The sequence below is a fragment of the Mesoplodon mirus genome (assembly GCF_964341445.2).
Source record: "Mesoplodon mirus genome assembly, chromosome: 3".
Lineage (NCBI taxonomy): Eukaryota > Metazoa > Chordata > Mammalia > Artiodactyla > Ziphiidae > Mesoplodon > Mesoplodon mirus.
This window is the reverse complement of record NC_138978.1, coordinates 124,981,413-125,003,919: the sequence shown is the minus strand read 5'-3', so window position 1 is coordinate 125,003,919 and position 22,507 is coordinate 124,981,413. Positions and strand designations below refer to the sequence as shown.

Genomic DNA, 22,507 nt, shown 5'->3' with positions numbered 1-22,507 from the left:
GCAGGTCTGGATGAAGTATCGTAAGAGGGGTCCCTGGCAACCATGGGATAGCAGCAGTTAAGAGGGGTCTTGCTCACTTTTACTGGGCCAAGGGTTGGTGGTGGACGGCAGAGCGTGGATTCCAGGTGAACCACTGAGGGATCCCCTCAGCCTGGGGCAGGCGGGCAGGGTGTGGGTGAAGCAGAGCCTGGGACAGGGACTGTCAGAGCCCCTGAGCTGTTGTATGTGCTGTGACGTTGAAAAGGGCTGGGAAGCATTGCTACCAAGGATCCTGTTGCCTGCGTCATTAAGAATTGGGGTAAGAAAGGAAGTAAGGCTGACTAGGCATGTGGGCTTGGAACTCTTGAGCAAAGAAATTCCCCAACGTGGCGCCAAGAGACAGCAGCTGTGGGTTTGGGGAACCTTGGGCTCATGTGTTCCGAAGGCAGGAGAGCAGGCAGATTACGACTTTGGAGGCAAGAGGCCCTGAAGAGAGTATGGTGCCTGCACCCTGCCCCATCTGTAACTCAAAACCAATTCCAACCCAGAAAATAAGTACAAGGAGGGCCAATTTTCTGGCTTAGCCCATGATGACTACTTTGATGGGGTTTTTTGGGAAATATCATATTCCTTCAAAAATTATTTTTATTCTCATTTTTGGGTGTCCCCGACATGCCAGCTACTGAGTGTGTGTTTAGTCTGCTTGGTGGGTCATCCCTGAGCAGATCTGAGTTTGTAAACCAAAGAGCCAGAAGACATTTGGGCTGGAAGGGAACTTGGAGACACCCTTGCATCACACCTGGGGCCCTGCGGCTCCCATCGCAGCCCATATGGCATCCTCTGCTGGCCCAGCAGCCCAGCAGAGTTAGGCGCTCCCTGTCCTCTCTGGCTTCCAATTTCCCAGTCGGCTGAGCTTGAGAATTCCATCTGTTGTCTTGATGACACATTATGTGGTATGTTCAGGAACCCAGCTCAGATTTTCCTGAAGGCAAATCAACCACACCAAACTCTTTTTCTCCTTGCTCAGCAAAACTTTCTCCCTCCTGAAATCTCCATTCACACATTGTGGAAGTTAGCACAATCCACCCAAACCAAGGGTGTGTGGGCAGAGCCAGGGCCAGGGTGGGACTGGAAAGGGGGAAGTGGTGAAGGAGGCAAGGCTAGGATCTTCCTCCCCCTTTGCATCCATCTGTCTCTTTAGTGAACCCGTGCTGAAAAAGGGGGTGAGTGGGGCATCTGGGTTTGGCTGTTATTTTCAGGGTTCTTACAGATGATGTCAGGGTTTCTTGGAATGGTGAATGGCACTTTGTTGGAGGCCTCTTTCCAGGAAGGTCCTTGCCTGGAAGGGGCTCTGGGGGGTGGGTTGGGAGTAGAGAGGGCAGGGTGGGATTGGGAAAATCGGGACACCAGCAGTTGAAGTCATACAACAGTTTAACAGAGAGAGAAAATCAAAGCTTGCAGGGACCACTGCCTCCCAGTGCAGCCAGCGAATCCAAGGAAATTATATGTTCTCTGGCAGAGGCTGTCCATGGTCTTGCTCCATCTTCTTGGCTGGGAGGAGAAACTGCAGTTCCCGCTCGTCCCTAAGAGCTTGGATTAAAGACAGTTCCTAGGGTTTGCCACGAAGAAATGACAACTTGCTTTTGCAATGCAGAGGGAAACCAGAGTCTGGCAATTAGATGGCCCGCGACGTCTGAGTCAAGGGCTGGGGCCTCTTGTCAGCCTCCCAGGCAGCTCTTTCCTATGGGAAATGAGGGATCCCCAAGTGTGCTGGGCACTAGCCAGACCATGGCCCTCAGGACTTGGGGATGTAGACAAGTTTTTGGATGGCAAATGAGTTAGTCCTGTGGTCACAGCTGAGGACAATGTGGCTTTAATGTAAGGTAGAGCACAGGCTCTGAAGGCAGGCAGCCCTGGGCCTATTTAATAGCCGAATGACTTAATAAGTGCCCCTCTCAGCCACTTAATTGACTGACCTTCAACCAAGTTGCTAAATGACTCTGAGCCTCTCCTTCCTCATCTGTAAAATGTAGATAATAATATCTACCTTGCCCCATTATCTTAAGGGTTGAAAATAATATAAAGGGACATGCCTGGCCATAATAGATGCTCTGTAAAACGTCATCAGCACCAGCCAAGTATTCCCTGCACTTCTGATGGAGGTCACCTCACCAGCAAAGAATGGGAAGTGAGAGAGGGGCAGGTAGCAGGAGTAGGGGCTGCCCGGGGCACAAATCTGCCAGTTTCTTCTGGGCAGCACTCTGGCCCCAGTCAGGGGAGGCTGGCAGAAAGTGTCCCCTGTCTTCCAGGAGTCGGTCAGCTCAGGGGAGCAAGGAACACATATTCAGGAACTTCCATGTCTGCTGTGCCATCTGGATAAACTCTCTTGTCACGGGAAAACCAGTACAGACTTGGGGTGTCGTTGGCAATGAGGACTCTAGGTTTTCTCCAGGCCAGATTTTAAAGGTCAAAACAAGAGCCTGATTTGCTTCTTCCCGTGCAAAGTGAGAAAGTTGGCCGTGATAGCTGGATCCCTGCCAGCTAATGTTCAGTGAACCTGAAGGTCCTGCTCTACCCCTCAGGACACTGGGCATCAAGGGACAGAGGTTTTGTTTCCAAGTGGACTCTGCTCTCTGGGTGGATTTCACCAAGGATTTAAGGGAGCTCGCCCACCTCCTCATGGTGAAAAGGGGGAGCTTTCATGGCTTAGATGGCTACAGGGAACAACCCCTTCATCATTCAGCCATTGGAGACCTCATGAGAGCAGCGCTGGGCCACTCCCACTTAGGTCGCTGCATGCTTTACTGATGGAGCCACTGCCCCTCAGGATCTGGAGCCCCTGTCCAGTGGCTCTGACTTTCAGCACAGCTAGCTCACAGGCCCAGTGCCCAAGGCCCTCTGCTTTCAAAGGTGGGCGATTGTGATCCTGGATGAGGGGACATGACTAGATGGACCAAGGCAGGACCCAGAGACTCTGCCACACTGTGGACACAAGAGCTCAGTCCCCAGGCAGCAGTTTTGTGGAGAACAGGGTGGTCCTTCCATGTGATCAGAACCATCACAGAGGACTTCTGTGGTACCATCAAGATGCCCATGTCATCGGCTACCTACTTTAAAGCATCATTTGATTTGACAAAAATCCCAGTGCTAGTCACAAATGTAGATGGTTGCTTGGGATTTGTTATGATTCAGAAATTCAATTTAACAAGCATTTACTCAGGGGAATTAAAGATGAACAAGAGGTGGTCTCTGCTCTTCCAGTTGCTCCGTCAACAGAGGCAACATCCTTAAATAATGCCTGTGGAAGGCAGGCTGAGAAAGGTGTTACAATAGAAGTACAGACTTGTCTCCATTAGGAGTTGTGTTCCGCTTTGAGTAAGAGACTGAAATACAGTGCATTAAACAGTAGAGCGGTTGGTTGTTCTTTCATGTAGAAGAGCTCTGGAGGCAGGTGGCCCAGGGCTGGTATAGTCAGCTGCAAGATGTCATTAGTGATGTCCATCCTCAAAGTCCCCTCATGATCCACAAGATGGCTGCTCAGCTCCAGCCGTCCTGTCCATATTCTCCTGGCCAGAGAAATGAGGAAGAGTGCAAAAGATGCCTTCCAGCTGAGTCAGCCCCAAGTCTTAAGAAACTTTTCCAAAAGCTCTTCCCACCAACTTCTACTTATACCCTACCAACCAGAACTTAGTCCCATGACCACTCCCACAAAACCAGTTTCTCATTAAGTCAGGAACGAGGAGACAGGGGATTTGGGTGGTCACTTGGAAGTCTCTGCCACAAAGTGCAAAGGGATGATTGGGAAAGAAAGATTAATTCTGAATGAAAAGGTCTGGGAGTATTTCCTTGGGGTCCTGAGATTTTAGCCAGGCCTTGAAAAATGGGTTGATTTCAAGAAATAGTTATATAGGGGCAAGAGAATGGTCTTCCAGACAGAGAAAACAGTCTGAGCAAAGACCCAGAAGCTCAGCAGAGCCAAGAAGTTCAGGAGTCAACCAAGTGCCTGGAGTACCGGGGGTGTCGGCGCTGGAGGGTGGAGCAAGAGAGAAGAATGCTGAGCTGGGTCAAGTCGATTTGAGTTCTCAGTGCCAGGCCAAGGACTTGGGACTTTATTCTGGATTCGTTAGGGAGGGCTTGGGGCAGTTTGCTAACAGCATAAGTAAAAGCAGTCATGATTCATCCTGAGGTATGCATCTTGGTCCTCAGCCTTCATGTCCCAGCCACATGGACCTCACTAGAAACAACTGATACCAGATCTAAGTCACCCAGCATCCCCAGGCCAGAGTGGAGAGGACAACTGCACTCTCTGAGAAGAATAGCATGGAGGTTAGAGACAGAGTCTGGAGCCAGACTGCCTGGGTTCAAATCCTGCCTCTACCACTTACCTGCTGTGGCACCTTGGGCAATTTATATAACCTCTCTGTGCCTCAGTTTCCCAATCTGTAAATGGAAATGATTAAAAATGGTTCCTACCTCATAGGGCTGATGAGAAGATGAACAATGCCTGGCTCTTAGGAAGTGCTTTTAGGATTAGCTGTTGTTATTTGTATGGCCTTGGCTCCAGCATTGTCTCTGCCTGACCACTGCCCCTCTGACCAGTGACCTGACCTTCCCTTGTGTCCCCTCTGAGGAGCAGTATGAAGAGAGGTTTCTGCAGGAAGAAACCGTGTCCCAGCAGATCAACTCCATCAAGCTCCTGCAGACGCGGCCACTGGCTCCACCAGAGGTGATGAAGCCTCAGCGGCCCCTGCAGAGGCAGGTCCACCTGAGGGGCCGGCCGGCCTCCAAGCCCACCGTCATTCGGGGCATCACCTACTACAAAGCCAAGGACCCTGAGGAGGAGAATGACATCGAAGAGCATCGTGAGTTGGGGTCAGCAGGGCCGCCCCCCCCCAGAGGCAGGGCAAGGGACGGAGTCACCACCTGGACCCTGTGGAGGTGCACTTCCCGTGAGGCACACACCCTTTTTGCAGTTTGATTACTACTGTGGCCCCACAGAGCCAGCTCAGTTACCTGAGAATTCCCTGCAGTTACAAATTATCCAGAGTTCTTATGGCCTTTCCTCACAACTTGCTGAGTGCCCTGGGGCAAGTCACTTGCCTTCTCTGGGCTTGCAGAGGACCACAAGGCAGAACGTGGCTGAGCCAGAAGGGACTTCAGTGCCCTGGAGTCCAGTCCTCCCCATTCGCAGATGAGGACCCTGAGGCATAGAGGCGAATGACTCACTCACAGCCACACAGTGGGCTTCTCCCACCTGTTCCTTCTCCAGGGGCCCTGGGCTACCTGACAGACTCCAGCACATGCTGGACCCCTTTTATCTCTGTCCCTCTTATTTTTTCACAGAAAACAGATATTCCCTTTCACCTCATCTTTATCTTGTTTCCCTAACACTTCCTCTTCCTGTGCTCCTCCCTGCCACAGGCCCCTCCTTTTTCTTCTCTCTCCCTGCCCAGCACCCCAGCAGGCCCCACCCCTCCTCTCTCTCCACTCTGCCAGAGCGAATGCCAGTTCCTCCCATCAGGTCCTGCTCAGCAGCCTCCTGACTCATCCACCTGCTCTGCCTCTACCTCCTTACAGTTTCTGCTCACCCAGTCGCTGGCATAATCATTTTCCCTTTCTTTTTTTTTTTTTTTTCTGGTACACGGGCCTCTCACTGCTGTGGCCTCTCCCGTTGCAGAGCACAGCCTCTGGATGCGCAGGCTCAGCGGCCATGGCTCACGGGCCCAGCCGCTCCGCGGCATGTGGGATCTTCCCGGACCGGGGCACGAACCTGTGTCCCCTGCATCGGCAGGCGTACTCTCAACCACTGCGCCACCAGGGAAGCCCATTTTCCCATTTTTAACTGTTTGTAGCCTTTATAAATTATTAATTTGTGGGAGTTCCCTGGCGGTCTAGTGGTTAGGATTCGGCGCTTTCACTGCCATGGCCCGGGTTCAGTCTCTGGTCCGGGAACTGAGATCCCACAAGCTGCACATTGTGGCCAAAATAAATAAATAAATAATTGGTTTGTGGGGTTTTTATATTCTGGAACAAGTCCTCTGTCAGTCATACATATTGCAGATATCTTCTTCCTGCCCATGGCTTGTATTTTCGGTTCCTTAATGGTGTTTCTGATGAGCAGATAAAATCCAATTGACCAATTATGTCTTTTGTGGTTAGACCTCTTTGTGTCCTTCCTAAGAAATCTCTGCCTCCTCATATTCCCTCTCTGCTCAAAACCCTGCAGACTGCCCCATTTCACTTGGAATTAAAAACTGAAGTCCAAACACAACAGCCAAACGCCACATGACTTGGCTCCCGTGTTCTCTCTGACCTCTGTCCACCTCACTTCTCCTCAGCCTCGGCAGACATGTTCTGGCCCCAGAGCCTTTGCACTGCTGCTATTTCCCCCCTAGTATACTGTTCCCCTGATAGCTGCTTGGCTAACTCCCTCACTCCTTCAAGCCCCTGCTCATCTCTCCATCCCACTGAGTCCCATCTTGACTACTTTATCCATTACTGCAAGTTTCTCTTCCCTTCTCCTCACCCTACTAGACTTTTTTTCATAGCACCTTCAAATGTACAATCTATATATTGTTTGGTGTCTCCACCACTAGATAGAAGCTTTGCGAGGGCAGGATCTTTTTTTTTTACTCATTGTTCTTGTGCGTGCTCCATAGATACCTACGGAATGAATGAATAACTTCCTCCCAGGTCTCGTAGCCCTTGGCTGTGCGTCCTCTAGGTGGCCCCTGGGTCGCAGGTGGAGGATAGCAGTAGACTATTCAGAGAGACCCTCCAGGAAATGCTTCCATCTGTGCTCCTTTTCACCTGCTTCTTCTAAATCCCACCTGGGCTCTATCTCTAAATCAGGGCATCATGTTGAGGAAAGAAACCCTCATTAATCTGCCACCTACCTCATGCTCCCAGTTCCTCTCCCCCAGTCACAAATGCACCTGTGTTTGTTTCCCAGAAGACGAGTTTTTCAGCGGTGAACACGGAATGGATTTGCTGATTGAAGATCAGCTTCTGAGACACAACCACCTGCTGACCAGTGCCACCCGGAGGCCAGTAGCCACCCATCAGAATGCTGCTGTGACCACTGATGCTGGCACTCAGACCACAGCCCTGCTTTCTGCACAGCCTCAGGCCTCGACCTCAGCTGCCAGCGTCCCTGACCCTACTCTCTCTGCCTCAGTTGAAAAATTCTCAACACCACTCCAAACCACCTCAGTGTTTCCAGATCCCACAGGGGAGACAGTCCTTAAACCTTTTACTCAGGTACCAGCCACGACCGTGGCCCACACAGCCACCCAGCAACCTCCAGCCTCAGCGCCTCCATCAGTGGCTCCCGAGGATGCATTTGTAGAGGCTATGCACACAACCCCGGTGCCTCCCCCGCCAGTCAGGACAGACTCACTGGGGAAAGATGCTACTGCTGGGCAGGGCACAGCCCCCCTTAGCCCCACCCTGAGCCCCGAGGAAGAAGATGACATACGGAATGTCATAGGTGAGTTCATTCTACCTGGCTTGGGTCTCCTGCTCAAGTGAAGGGCAGAGCCTGGAAATGGCTTGAAAGGAGAGGGAGGATTCAGATGGTCCAGCTGCTTCATAAAGAAAGGCAGGTGGAGTTACGCCTTGGCCAATGATCAGTTTTAACATCTAGGGTCTATGTATTCAAAATGTGCCAGTGATAGGAGTGGGAAACTCCTTTCTAAAATATAAGTAAATTAATGGAGCCAAGATCTCAGCTTCATTAATAAATTTTATAGATGTTTGTCAAGTGCTGGTGTACTAGGCTTTGTGGTGGGTATTGGGTATTTGGTTATTTAATGATGGCTAAGTTTTCTGCAGTATGTTTACCAGGCCATGAACTAACAATTGATTCTTATGTGGGCAGAGGGATCCCAGAATAATAAGAATGGGAACAGGGGAATAACCAGTGCAGTGGGCCCCAGGGGAAAATCTCATGAGCCCTCAGCCTTAGAAAGCAGGGAAACATTGTAGCATCATGTGATAAATGCTGTAACAGAGGAATGCAGAAACAGAGACATGAAAGAGGGAGCAGCAGCTTGGCCTGGCTGCTAAGAAGGCTGGGGAAGCTTTTCTAAGGAGGTATCCTTTGAACTGGGTTTTGAAGGATGAACAGGAGTTTTCTTATTTATTTATTTATTTATTTATTTATTTATTTATTTATTTATGGCTGTGTTGGGTCTTCATTTCTGTGCGAGGGCTTTCTCTAGTTGCAGCGAGCAGGGGCCACTCTTCATCGCAGTGCGCGGGCCTCTCACTGTCGCAGCCTCTCTTGTTGCGGAGCACAAGCTCCAGATGCGCAGGCTCAGTAGCTGTGGCTCATGGGCCTAGTTGCTTCACGGCCTGTGGGATCTTCCCAGACCAGGGCTCGAACCTGTGTCCCCTGCATTGGCAGGCAGATTCTCAACCACTGCGTCACCAGGGAAGCCCAAACTGGAGTTTTCTAAGTAGAGAAATCTTCTATTAGGTCTAAAGGAGCAGGGTATGTTCCAGAAGCACAGAGAACACAGCCCTGTTCTGTGCCTGGGAGTTCCATGTCCACGAGATGACTCTGAGAACAGTAAACTGAGAGTGTGTGTGTGTGATGTCGGGGGGCAGTGGGGGGCGAGGAACAACTAGAAAAGGAAATGAGACCTGGCTACAGAGGTCTCTTCCAAAAAGAGCTAAACCAAACATTCATTACGTCACCATCCATAGTGATTGAGAAATAACATTATTGAATAATAATTTCATTAAAAATATACTTGATTTGACGGAAGACGTGATTTGCCTTATACCTGTCTTTCCCTTCCCATTTTCTGCTCCCTTGGCAACCTCTTTCCAAATTCCTCCTCAGAATAAGGTGCCAGCTACGCCATACAGATGGTGGAAGGAGCCAAACACATTGTTATAGCCTGGTCTCTGCCGCTGACAGCTGTGTGACCTGGGCCAAATCTCTGCCCGTCGATGGGTCTCAGAAATTAGAAATTTGCTAAAGACTGTTTTCTCCATTATATTTGGCGGTTTTCTGCAGTAAGTTTATCAGGCCATGGTACAGCAAGGGATTCCTATTGGGTGAAAAATCCCAGAATAATGGCAAGGAAACAACCAAATGGACCCCAGGGCAAAATCTCATGAACCTTGGCCTGGAGGAAGCTAAGCAAGAAGACAGTTCTTGAGCCACAGAGGTTGGGGTAGGAGGAGAGAATGTTTTTCTTTTCCTTTCTTTTGCTTCCATGGGAGCAAGCTGACCATAGAATAGAAAAGGTCCATTCCTCACTGCCTGGATAATCAATTCTGAAGCTGCGGGTCCTGCTCAATTTCTGCAGAATGCCCCAGGGTCTGAGCAGAGGTTCCCAGTTCCAAACTGGCTCTGGGCAGCCTTGACCATGCTCATGGGCCCAGCACTCCATCTCCTCTTCTGCCATGGGAATCAGCTCCCCGGGGGGCCCCCATACCACCACCAATTGGGTAGGAGGGATGGTTCCTCCAGAAACTTAGACAGCTGCCCACCACTGTCCCTCCACAGGTGCATAGAACACTAACAGTGAAGACAGGCTACGGGTACATCTGCACACCTTGTATGTCCTCAGCGATGGTGTTTGCCAGCCTGGAAGCCTCTTCCCTTGGCGACTTCCTAGCCAGGGGTGGAACTCTCTACTGTCTCCACAATCCACCTACCAACCTGGGTGTTGCCACCAGTGGGCTTTTCTGATGTAACTCCCGACATGCACCTTTCTGGGATTCTTAGGACACCACCCCCTGCATTAGCCTGACTGAGATGCTGATGCCCAGACAGGAGAAACCCTGTGTCCTAGCCACTATTTACCTGGTGGTAGGAATGGGAGACAGGGATACATTTTCTCTTGTTGTTCAATATTCTATTCAACCAGAATAACATCGTCACAGAGGATGTAAGCTTCTGCTTAAAGACTGGCCTGTAGGATTTTTCAGAAGAGCTGGGGTTCTTTTTTTTTGAATTTTTATTTTATATTGGACTATAGTTGATTAACAATGTTGTGTTAGTTTCGGGTGTACAGCAAAGTGATTTTGTTATACATATACATGTATCTATTCTTTTTCAAATTCTTTTCCCGTTTAGGTTATTACAGGACATTGAGCAGAGTTCCCTCTGCTATACTGTAGGTCATTGTTGGTTATCTATTTTATTTTACTTTATATTTATTTATTTATTTATTTATTTATTTAACATCTTTATTGGAGTATAATTGCTTTACAATGATGTGTTAGTTTCTGCTTTATAACAAAGTGAATCAGTTATACATATACCTATGTTCTCATATCTCTTCCCTCTTGCGTCTCCCTCCCTCCCACCCTCCCTATCCCACCCCTCTAGGTGGTCACAAAGCACCGAGTTGATCTCCCTGTGCTATGCGGCTGCTTCCCACTAGCTATCTATTTTACGTTTGGTAGTGTATATATGTCCATGCCACTCTCTCACTTTGTCACAGCTTACCCTTCCCCCTCCCCGTATCCTCAAGTCCATTCTCTAGTAGGTCTGTGTCTTTATTCCCATCTTACCCCTAGGTTCTTCAAGACATTTTTTTTTCTTAGATTCCATATATATGTGTTAGCATACGGTATTTGTCTTTCTCTTTCTGACTTACTTCACTCTGTATGACCGTCTCTAGGTCCATCCACCTCACTACAAATAACTCAATTTCATTTCTTTTTATGGCTGAGTAATATTCCATTGTATATATGTGTCACATCTTCTTTATCCATTCATCCAATGATGGTCACTTAGGTTGTTTCCATCCCCTGGCTATTGTAAATAGAGCTGCAATGAACATTTTGGTACATGACTCTTTTTGAATTACAGTTTTCTCAGGGTATGTGCCCAGTAGTGGGATTGCTGGGTCATATGGTAGTTCTATTTGTAGTTTTTTAAGGAACCTCCATACTGTTCTCCATAGTGGCTGTACCAATTCACATTCCCACCAGCAGTGCAAGAGTGTTCCCTTTTCTCCACACCCTCTCCAGCATTTATTGTTTCTAGATTTTTTGATGACGGCCATTCTGACTGGTGTGAGATGATATCTCATTGTAGTTTTGATTTGCATTTCTCTAATGATGAATGATGTTGAGCATTCTTTCATGTGTTTGTTGGCAATCTATATATCTTCTTTGGAGAAATGTCTATTTAGGTTTTCTGGCTATTTTTGGATTGGGTTGTTTGTTTTTTTGTTATTGAGCTGCATGATCTGCTTGTAAATTTTGGAGATTAATCCTTTGTCAGTTGCTTCATTTGCAAATATTTTCTCCCATTCTGAGGGTTGTCTTTTGGTCTTGTTTATGGTTTCCTTTGCTGTGCAAAAGCTTTGAAGTTTCATTAGGTCCCATTTGTTTATTTTTGTTTTTATTTCCATTTCTCTAGGAGGTGGGTCAAAAAGAATCTTGCTGTGATTTATGTCATAGAGTGTTCTGCCTATGTTTTCCTCTAAGAGTTTGATACTTTCTGGCCTTACATTTAGGTCTTTAATCCATTTTGAGCTTATTTTTGTGTGTGGTGTTAGGGAGTGTTCTAATCTCATACTTTTACATGTACCTGTCCAGTTTTTCCAGCACCACTTATTGAAGAGGCTGTCCTTTCTCCACTGTACATTCCTCCCTCCTTTATCAAAGATAAGGTGACCGTATGTGCGTGGGTTTATCTCTGGGCTTTCTGTCCTGTTCCATTGATCTATATTTCTGTTTTTGTGCCCGTACCATACTGTCTTGATTACTGTAGCTTTGTAGTATAGTCTGAAGTCAGGGAGTCTCATTCCTCCAGCTCCATTTTTCATTCTCAAGATTGCTTTGGCTGTTCGGGGTCTTTTGTGTTTCCATACAAATTGTGAAATTTTTTGTTCTAGCTCTGTGAAAAATGCCAGTGGTAGTTTGATAGGGATTGCATTGAATCTGTAGATTGCTTTGGGTAGTAGAGTCATTTTCACAATGTTGATTCCTCCAATCCAAGAACATGGTATATCTCTCCATCTATTTGTATCATCTTTAATTTCTTTCATCAGTGTCTTATAATTTTCTGCATACAGGTCTTTTGTCTCCTTAGGTAGGTTTATTCCTAGATATTTTATTCTTTTTGTTGCAATGGTAAATGGGAGTGTTTTCTTGATTTCACTTTCAGATTTTTCATCATTAGTGTATAGGAATGCCGGAGATTTTTGTGCATTAATTTTGTATCCTGCCACTTTACCAAATTCATTGATTAGCTCTAGTAGTTTTCTGGTAGCATCTTTAGGAATCTCTATGTATAGTATCATGTCATCTGCAAACAATGACAGCTTTACTTCTTCTTTTCCAATCTGGATTCCTTTTATTTCCTTTTCTTCTCTGACTGCTGTGGCTAAAACTTCCAAAGCTATGTTGAATAAGAGTGGTGAGAGTGGGCAACCTTGTCTTGTTCCTGATCTTAGTGGAAATGCTTTCAGGTTTTCACCATTCAGGATGATGTTGGCTGTGGGTTTGTCATATATGGTTATCTATTTTAAGTAGAGTAGTGTGTACACGTCAATCCCAAACTCCGAATTTATCTCTTCCCCCACCCTTCCCCCCGATAACCATAAGTTCATTCTCTGTGAGTCTGTTTCTATTTTGTAAATAAGTTCATTTGTATCCTTTTTTTTTTTTAGATTCCGCATATAAGCGATATCATATGATATTTGTCTTTCTCTGTCTGACTTATTTCACTTAGCATGATAATCTCCAGGTTCATCCATGTTGCTGCAGATGGCATTATTTCATTCTTTTTAGCGGCTGAGTAATATTCCATTGTCTGTACATATCACATCTTCTTTATCCATTCATCTGTCTTACACAGAGGATGTAAGCTTCTGCTTAAAGACTGGCCTGTAGGATTTTTCAAAAGAGCTGAAGTTCTTGCCTTTTATGTCTACTGCAGAAAAAAAAAACACAGGGACATGGACACAGATATAAGTGCTTCTTCAAATACCAAGGGATGAAAAGAGGGGGTGGCACAGAGAGACGGGTGGCTGTTTAGGCAATGTGGAATCTTGGCAAGTTTTTTCAGGAATCGCTTTTAATCATGTATCACTGTCAAGTGCTTCTCTCAGGCTGCTGTTAGTGTGGGTGAGATTTCTTTTCTGGAACCTTCTCTGCAGACTTCCTGCCTGCCTGTGCCTGGCCGAGTAGGACTACATGTAGTCATCATTTAAATAAAAATCATTTGGCTGAAACCAACACAGACCACTGATTTGTTGCCTGTGAAAGGTTGCTTGCTGTTTACTGAGCCTGGCAATTTTGACTTTGAGCTGTCTGAGTGCTTTTAAATGGGGCTGCTTTTAAAAGGAACATCCTATCCCATGGTTTCTAAACCTGGTTTTGTAATACCCTAAAAGGTCCACCATATTCCTCAGGGGAATTGTAAAACTCTCAGAAAAATTCCCAAAACAAGCAAATTGGAATTAACTTTTGGCCAAAGCATAGTAGCTCTAGGACAGGAGAGGAAAAATGCCGTCAGTGATGAGAGCCAGGGCTCGGGAAGGGAAGGGGCGGGACAGGAGCGGTCACCATCCTTAGTGTCTCGGAGAGGTCTGCTCAGGCTACCGCAGAGGAAGAGGATGCTTGTGCCACGTTGCCAAGGCTTTGCAGAGTCCCATACTTTAAGGACTGCAACTCCTGTGTCATGTTTTAGAAGAGGCTGCTTTGGGGCGGGGGTGGGGAGTGGGAAGGAGCAGACAAAGAGGACAGTCAGGATGACAGCACTACCAGAGAGCCTGCCTCATGGTCGAACCTAGGCAATATGATTGGCTAAAGACTGTCTCCTTCACAAAGTAAACCACCTGAACAGTCCCCGAGGCCTGGCCAGCCACTGGCTGTGGTCACGAGATGGCCAGCCAGCCTGCCACATGTCAGCGGGCCTGGTCTGAGGCAGCCTGGTGCTGACACGGGCAGGGGCAGGGCTAGCCAGATCCTCCACGGCACCCAGCCTCGGGACCAAGAAGTGTCCCAGTTGGCTGCCCTGAGTCACTTGACAGGCAGCTTTCCCGACCCCCAACTCCACACACACACTCTGCTCTCAGTCTCTTTGCTGGGGCACCTCACCAGCCCCCTGCAACCACGAGGAACTTCAGTCAGAACACAGAGGCCCCTAGCCCTAGAAACAAGGCGAGAAAGTGGAGACATTCCTTGTAAATGGATAAGGAATAAAGTCTGTGCCTCTCTACAAGGATGAAGCATCCACTCCTAATTCACTCAGCCCCACGCCGTGCTGGCTGTGAAAGGGAGTGAGCTCTGATCACTTCCACAGAGGGGTCACCGTGAGGGGGATACGGGTGACTAAAGTGGCCAGGGCTGGCAAGCGGCAAGGTATGCAGTCCAGTGGAGACTGTCTTTGGTTCTGAGGGTTGAGCTCCATTTCTGAGTGTGGTCCCCAGGGCAGAGCTGACAGCGTGAGCCTGTGCGGGCATGGGGGGTGGGAGGTCAGGGGGATTAAAGAACGCCCATCGTCCTGGCATACACAGGGCAACATAAGGGAGAGGAGCCTGCTGATGAAGGGAGTGGGACGTTGGGACTTATATCTAAAAGTGGTACAGAGGGTTCTAAGCGGGGGGACTATATTCAGATTTGTCAATTTAAGGAAAGTACTGGGTGCTGCTGATGCACAGGTTCTGTAGGTGTTGGTCATGCAAAGGCAGATAAGGCAGCATCCCTGACCTGGAGTTGCCACAAGCTTGTATATGAGACGCATAAACACCATTTCAACTCAGGGTGGTGAGTGAATGCATAGGGTGCTTTGGGGTCAGAGACACTCTCTTCTGAAAAAAGACGCTGACCTAGCTGTCTTGAGTGATGAGGAGAAAACAGCCAGGAAGGAAGGTAGCACTGCAGTGAGAAGGACCAGAGCCTGGCAAGAGCCCCAGGAGTGAACCAGTTTGGTCAGGGCCAACTATATTTTGTATAGCCTAGGGCAAAATGAAAACATAGAGCCCCTCGTTCAAAGAGCAGGAGAAAAGTACCATTGAAGGTAGTCAGTATAAAGCTGTTTCCTTTCTTCTCTGGCCTCTCTCACTTGTTTTTTTTCTTTGGATTTCATGCGATTGTAAGTAAAGGAATATTAAAAACTTGAGGACTTCCCTGGTGGCACAGTGGTTGGGAGTCCGCCTGCCGATGTGGGGGACATGGGTTCGTGCCCTGGTCCGGGAAGATCCCACATGCCGCGGGGCGGCTGGGCCCGTGGGCCGTGGCCGCTGGGCCTGCACGTCCGGAGCCTGTGCTCCGCAGCGGGAGAGGCCGCAGCGGTGAGAGGCCTGCGTACCACAAAAAAGAAAAAAAAAAACCAAACTTGAATAGCATGAATTTTATCATATTGTGCACTGCCAGTTTTCAATGCAAAGGTCAGATTATTTAACTCATGTGGAATCCACCAAAATGACAGTGGGTATGTATGTATGGCTCCTACATGCGTATGCATTTTGTGCCTAGCAGACCAGTGGAAACACTTACACAAAACTTAACTCATCTGTTTCTGTTTCACTTCTTAATATGGGTACACTTTACCAGCTTTTGTACACTCCCTACTTTTGGCTTACTGAGTAAGGAAGACTAAAAAGAAAAGGAACTATGAGTTGCCCTATCTTTCCCTTTTCTATGTCATTTTCAGCATGAGTTGTTGGCTAATATGAGGAAATAACACAAGTATGAAAGAATATGATAGGGTTATTTGGTTATTTATGCTTCTTAGAATACCACTGCCTTCTTTCTGTGTTCAAAACAAGTTCTGTTTCAAATGGAAATTGTGGCCTCTGGGGCTGTCGGACCCCACTTACTTAGTCATAGGGACAACACACCTGCCTTGTCTTCACTTTGAGTCTTGCTGGACTCCCATGCACAGTGGGTCCACCTGTGTTCACTGGGCATAGCAAATGCTGCAGAGGTGGAGGGAAAGGGCAGAGAGATGAAGAGGTGGGAGACAGCGACCAATGGGTATGTGGTGGAGGAGAGGGGGACACCAGGGAGGACCACAAGGCTCCTGGCTTGGTTAACGGTGTGCCACGCCTTTCTCCAGGACAGGAAGTACAGGAGGAAGAGGCTGTGAATTGAAGCAGATGAATTCCATTTTTTTATTTTTATTTTTTTTGCGGTATGCGGGCCTCTCACCGTTGTGGCCTCTCCCGTTGCGGAGCACAGGCTCCGGACGCGCAGGCTCAGCAGCCATGGCTCACGGGCCCAGCCACTCCGCGGCATGTGGGATCCTCCCGGACCGGGGCACGAACCCACATCCCCTGCATCGGCAGGTGGACCCTCAACCACTGCACCACCAGGGAAGGCCTGAATTCCATTTTTAATCCATTAAGTCTGAGGAATCAGGAGGACACACAGGAGAGAAATGTCTAGTAGGGGTTGGATGTCTGGTGCTCAGAAACAAACGCCGGGCTGTATGAGAGCTGAGTGTGCCCAGGGAACACAGGAAGAACAAGAAGATAAGGGGCTAAAAGTGGGGCTCTAAGGGGTAACATCTGAAAGGTGGGCAGAAAAGAGAACCAGCCAAAAGTAGCATGACCAGGGTGGTGAGCGGGGACCAGGAGAGCGGGGTGTGAAAGCCCAGTGAGCGAGGGAGATGGGGGGAGGTGGGTGGGGGTTTCAGACAAAAGACAGGCTTGACTAGAATAAAAAGACCAGTGAGGGCTTCCGTGGTGGCGCAGTGGCTGAGAGTCTGCCTGCCGATGCAGGTCACACGGGTTCGTGCCCCGGTCTGGGAAGATCCCACATGCTGCGGAGATGCTGGGCCCGTGAGCCATGGCCGCTGAGCCTGTGCGTCCGGAGCCTGTGCTCCACAACAGGAGAGGCCACAACAGTGAGAGGCCCGTGTACTGCAAAAAAAAAAAAAAAAAAAATGACCAGAGAGCATCCCTGATGGACAGTGTGTAAGCATTTAAGGCAGCCCTCAGGGGAGGAGTTGAGGAGTGTGTGGGCTCCCCTGCACCCTGCAGGAAAGACCTGCTGCGTGAACACTGGAGAGCCCCAGAGGGCACGGGAGCCTCTTGTTTGCTGATTTCTTTGTATTAGATGGCAAGGTTTGAGCAGGTTTATATGCTGAGAAGAAGAGCCCCTACTTTTCAGACCCCGGGGACCTTTGATGCAGGGCCAACTGTCTCCCAGGACTATCGATGACTAAATGAGTTAATACATAGAGATGGCTTAGGAAGTGTTCCCTGTCACCATGCTTCGGGGGAACACTTCTAAGATGAGTTGCAGGCAGCACTCTCTTTTCTCTTCAGTGCCTTCAAACTATCTCCCTCCCTTCTCTCATTATCCTCGAAAAGGATTAGACATGCTGCGTCTTCTCTCCAAGGCTGACAGTTTGCTGCCAAGGGTGGGAGCCTCTGAATGGCCCCAGATTCTCAGACCTGGGTCTGGGCCTCGTGGTTTACTGATCTCCCTTGAACCTGTCTTCAAATGCTCTCAAACCACACTTGTCTGTCCCACTGTTCCTGCCTGTGCTGGACCACCCTGTGGGCTGCCGGCATTTGCTCTGAGGGCATGTGGAGATACAGCCTGAGGTCCTGGGTATCGGGACTTTGAAGCTGTAAGCTGGGACTCCCCTCCTCCTACAGAAATAAAGATGCCAGAAGCTGACTCCATCTGTATTAGTTTCCTATGCCTCCTGTAACAAATTACTACAAACTTAATGGCTTAAACAATAGAAATTTATTCTCTAACAGTTCTGGAGGCCTGAAGGCTGAAATGAGTCTTACAGGACTAAAATCAAGGTGTCAGAAGGCTGGTTCCTTCCTGAAGCTCCAAAGGATAGTCCATTTCTTGGCCTTTTCTAGCTTCAGCTGGCTGCCAGCATTCCTTGGCTTGTGGCCTCATCACTCCAATCTTTGCTTCCATCATCAGGTTGCCTCCTCTTCTGTAGTTAAATCTCCCTCTGCCTCCCTGTCATGAGGATACTTGTGATTGCAGTTAGGACCCACCTGGATAATACAAGATAGTCCCCCTATCGCAACATAGTCTCTTTTGCCATATAAGGTCACCTTCACAGGTTCCAGGGATTAGGACCTGGTTACCTTTGGAAGCCATTATTCAGCCTACCATACCATCATCAGAGTGCATTCTCCAAGCGCTCTTGTCAAGTAGGTAGGGCATATATTATACTTGTTTTACTGTGGAAGAAATTAAAGCTCTGTGACCTTTTAAAAGAAACACAGACTTTGGAGTCAGGGCCAAGACCAATGTCAGGCCTCTGTCTGCAAACCCGGGGCACATTCCATAGCCTCACGTTAAGCCCCTCTCATTGCAGAGCCTTAGTGCTGAGACAGGACCCTGCAGGGATTTGGGGGGCTGCCTGGGGCAATGCGGTACATCGAAACTTAGATGAGTCTTGGCTTCCAGGAGCTCATCTGCAGTTTCCATATCTGGGCAGGGAGGTGGCATAGCCATGGCAGAAACCCCTGGCCTCCCACAGCCATTTGTGGGGCTCTGGGCATGGGTTGGGGGCTGCCTCTCAGACAGGGAGTTGATGTCCTCCCTGGGCTTTTCCAGGGGAAGGGGGCACATAAAAATGCCCCTCCCTGGGGATGGCATGCTAGGGCTTACCTTAGTTCTAAGGAAGCACAGCTTCTCCACTGGCAAGCCAGGGCCCTGCTCAGCGCCAGGGAATGAGATATTTTCCATCAGACCTCTGTTGCCTGGGCTCAGCCAGAGCCATCTATTTTATTGTCTTGAGCAGATGAACTCAGATGTGGGGGAATGAGGCTTTGGCTGGTAGGCTCTGTTGTTTGTCTTACAGAGGCCAAAACCCTCTCCTCTCTGTCGGACCAGGACCTAATAAACCCCACACAGAGATGCCTGAACCCTGCCAATTGCACCCAACTGTGGGCCCTGCCTGAGAAACAATGTTTATCCTACTTTCAGACGCCTGGCTGCCCCAGGCCCGGGGCCAAGGGCACAGCGCCTGCCCTGTCCTGCCAGCTCAGACCGCTATGGGGGAGCAGAACGGATAAAACAGACTGCAACAATTTGGAAGTGGGCGTGGCCTGGAGTTTAGAGAACCCTGAATCTGAATTGTAGCCCCTTACTCTTTGGTTCCACATGAATGTCAGGGATAAGTTACTCTCATCACCGTTGCCCATCTGTGCACCAGTCTTGATGGCAGTTGGGGGGTATTCTGCTGGTCCCAGCTGCCAGGAGGAGGAAGAGGAAGTTGTAAAGCCTGGATTAATCTGCGTCTCCCACTGCCCCCTCTGTTGTCCTCTTCCCATCTCCTTCATAACCCACTATGGCAGAGACAAAAAGAGCATGTGTTTGCTGCAGTCACATGTTATTTCAGTATCATTCAGGGCCATGTTCAATAATAATACTGCATATTAAGCATGCAGGCAGGCTTTCAACTTGATTTAGAACCCAGCATGGTTCTAGTGGTCTTTTAGGACCTCTCATGGGCACCAGGTCTCTCCAAAGAGTCACTCAGGATGGCATTGCAGAGTTCTTGTCCCCTTAAAGCAGACTTGACCTTTCAAGGAGTCTCCTACAGCCAGAGTAAGCTCCTTATGTGGGAACTTGGTCCCTGGCCCCTCCAGTTTCCCAGAAGGGGGCCCTGGCATCCTACCCACAGAGGCATAGGCTTGAGGACAGCTCTCTAGGACCCAGAAGTTGGGCCTCAGGGACATGACATACACTGCACAGTCAGGGCTGGTCTCTGCTGGTGACCTGGGCCAAGCCCCTTGGGGTAGCTCAGTGGCTGGTGAAGCTCCATGTTCCTGGTCATACCTGTAAAGTCCTCTCCTCTGGTCACACTTCTCATGCTGCTGTGTATTCATCCAAGTTTCAGAACATCTGCTCAGTGCCTGTGGCCTGCCATACACTGTGTATTCTGAGGACTGAGGACACAAAGGGGAAAGCCACAGACCCTGCTCCCTGGGGCTTATGCTCTGGATGGGGGTGGGCTTTGAATCAGGAGAGAGATGTACAAACACTGTTGAGGCATAAGATGACATGTCCTGTAAGAGAGGTGCATTCACAGTACTATGGGAGCAGGATGGAATCCAATAAAAGGCTAGAATGGTTTTTCAGAGGAGGATGTGGTGTCAGAAAAGGGCATTGGAGCTTAGATCCTTGAGGGATGAGTTTGTAGGTTTGAGAAGTAAGAGGACAGCAGGAGCAAAGCATGGTGGCATGAAAGTGGCCCAGGATGGTGACAGTAGATGGCTTCATAGGAGTAGAATATAGGAGCGATGAGAGGAATAGCAGGGGATGATGCTGAGAAAATGTCTGGCGTCAGGTTGGCTATACAGGGCCGTAGAAGCCTGCCGAGGAGTTCAGACTCCAGGTGGCGGAGCCAGCAAGGGTTTTAGGGGTGGGGCATTCTTCAATCATCCCAACCTCTCCATCCACCTCTCCTCCATCAGGAAGGTGCAAGGACACCCTCTCCACAATCACGGGGCCAACCACGCAGAACACATACGGGCGGAATGAAGGGGCCTGGATGAAGGACCCCCTGGCCAAAGATGAGCGGATTTACGTAACCAATTATTACTATGGCAACACCCTGGTAGAGTTCCGGAACCTGGAGAACTTCAAACAAGGTACGTGATATGGGTCCACCTTAGGGGGGTTCCTCCTTCCCCACTGTCCTCTGTTTTAATCATGGCCAGATCTCTTAGGGTGGAGACAGTGGACAGGAAGAGCAACGCCTTCTTCTGATGGTAAAAGGACCTTCTCTGGTAGCGGGATGTCCCTCTTTCACACTCCCTCACATTCCCTGCTCTCTCATCTCTCAGCCCTGCCCCTCCTTCCCAGTCCCTGGGACATGGGACAACCTGGAGTCTGGTCCAGAAAACAGTAGTGATACATCCTCCCTTTCCCATGGCCCTTGACAGTTTACAGACCACGCTCACGTACATTAGCACTCTGGATCCTTGAAACAGCTCAGTGAGGGGAGTGGAAATCGTTATTTCTAAATGACAGATGAGGATGCTATACAGAACTAGAAAGTGGCAGAACCAAGACACAAACTGTGGGCTCCAGACCTCAAGCCGATGGCACGTCCCATCTCTCTGGGCTGCCCCCTCCCTGCCTGGCAGGTTGTCTCTGCACCGTTGCCCTCAAGCCTTCTGCCTTCTCACTGCCCACAGGTCGCTGGAGCAACTCCTACAAGCTCCCCTACAGCTGGATCGGCACAGGCCACGTGGTGTACAACGGTGCCTTCTACTACAACCGGGCCTTCACCCGCAACATCATCAAGTATGACCTGAAGCAGCGCTATGTGGCTGCCTGGGCCATGCTCCATGACGTGGCCTATGAGGAGGCCACGCCCTGGAGGTGGCAGGGCCACTCGGACGTGGACTTTGCTGTGGATGAGAATGGCCTGTGGCTCATCTACCCGGCCCTGGACGACGAGGGCTTCAGCCAGGAGGTCATCGTCCTGAGCAAGCTCAATGCCGTGGACCTGAGCACACACAAGGAGACCACATGGCGCACAGGGCTCCGGCGGAACTTCTACGGCAACTGCTTCGTCATCTGTGGGGTGCTGTACGCCGTGGACAGCTACAACCAGCGCAATGCCAACATCTCCTACGCCTTTGACACCCACACCAACACGCAGATCATCCCCAGGCTGCTGTTTGAGAATGAGTATTCCTACACCACCCAGATAGACTACAACCCCAAGGACCGCCTGCTCTACGCCTGGGACAATGGCCACCAGGTCACCTACCATGTCATCTTTGCCTACTGACACTGCTGTTCCCAGAAGCAGAAGTGCAGACGGGCTACTGGCACCTTGTGTGTGTGTGTGTGTGCATGGGTGTGTGTATGTGGATGTGTGTTGTTTAAAAAATATATATTATTTTGTATAATATTGCCAATGTAAAATGACAATTTGGGTCTATTTTTTTTATACGGATTGTAGATCAATCCATACGTGTATGTGCTGGTCTCATCCTCCATGGTTTATATTTTTGTGCGAATGAACTTCTCCTTTTGACCAGTAACCACCTTCCTTCAAACCCTCAACCCCCTCCAGCTCCCACATCTCAATCTGAGAAGGTTTCTTCATCTGGGTCTTGCAGGCAGCTGGCACCAGAAGCAGGAGTGAAGGAGGCAAGAAAGAAGTGCTAAGGGGCGGGAAAAACTGTTTTATGTATTAGAGAAGTTTTTTCAAAAACCCAGAAAAAAATGCTTTTTTTTTAATAAAGAAGAAATTTAAAATCACCCCCCAGTGCGTTTTTGTTTAGCACTGATATGACTGCAGGGTTAGATCCCTCCCCCAGAAGGAGATGAGATCTGTGTTCCATAGAAATATCCTCATCCTGAGCTGCCCCAGGCAGCTCCTCTCCCCTCCTAGTGAGGGGCTTCCTTGTAGCAGCAGGAAAGGGGGTGTTAGAGATTTGGAATGAGCTGACCCCTACACTCGCTTTAATCTGGGGGCATTGATCCCTTCCCGTCTCTTCCACTGTCACACGAGCTTCCTTGCGCTGTTCTGCTTTTTTCTAGTCATTAACCAAGATATGGGAACCTGTTCATTCCTTAGTCCTCCTCCGTGTGGTCTGGT

At 49.0% G+C, this 22,507-nt stretch overlaps 1 protein-coding gene across 4 annotated transcripts in view; it reads left to right on the top strand.

Moving 5' to 3' along the window:
* OLFML2B (olfactomedin like 2B) overlaps positions 1-22,148 on the top strand; it is a 41,672-nt gene extending 19,524 nt beyond the window's left edge. Inside the window, exons 5-8 of one of the 4 annotated variants that reach the window (XM_082615990.1) lie at positions 4,610-4,841; positions 6,935-7,468; positions 20,364-20,540; positions 21,090-22,148. In XM_082615990.1, the coding sequence (XP_082472116.1) occupies positions 4,610-4,841; positions 6,935-7,468; positions 20,364-20,540; positions 21,090-21,691 (1,545 nt within the window). In that variant the 3' untranslated portion in view covers positions 21,692-22,148. Of the gene's footprint in view, positions 1-4,609; positions 4,842-6,931; positions 7,469-20,363; positions 20,541-21,089 lie in introns of all 4 variants that reach the window. The other 3 variants (XM_082615989.1, XM_082615988.1, XM_082615991.1) reach the window with 3 other exon arrangements.
* Positions 22,149-22,507: the final 359 nt, after the last annotated feature.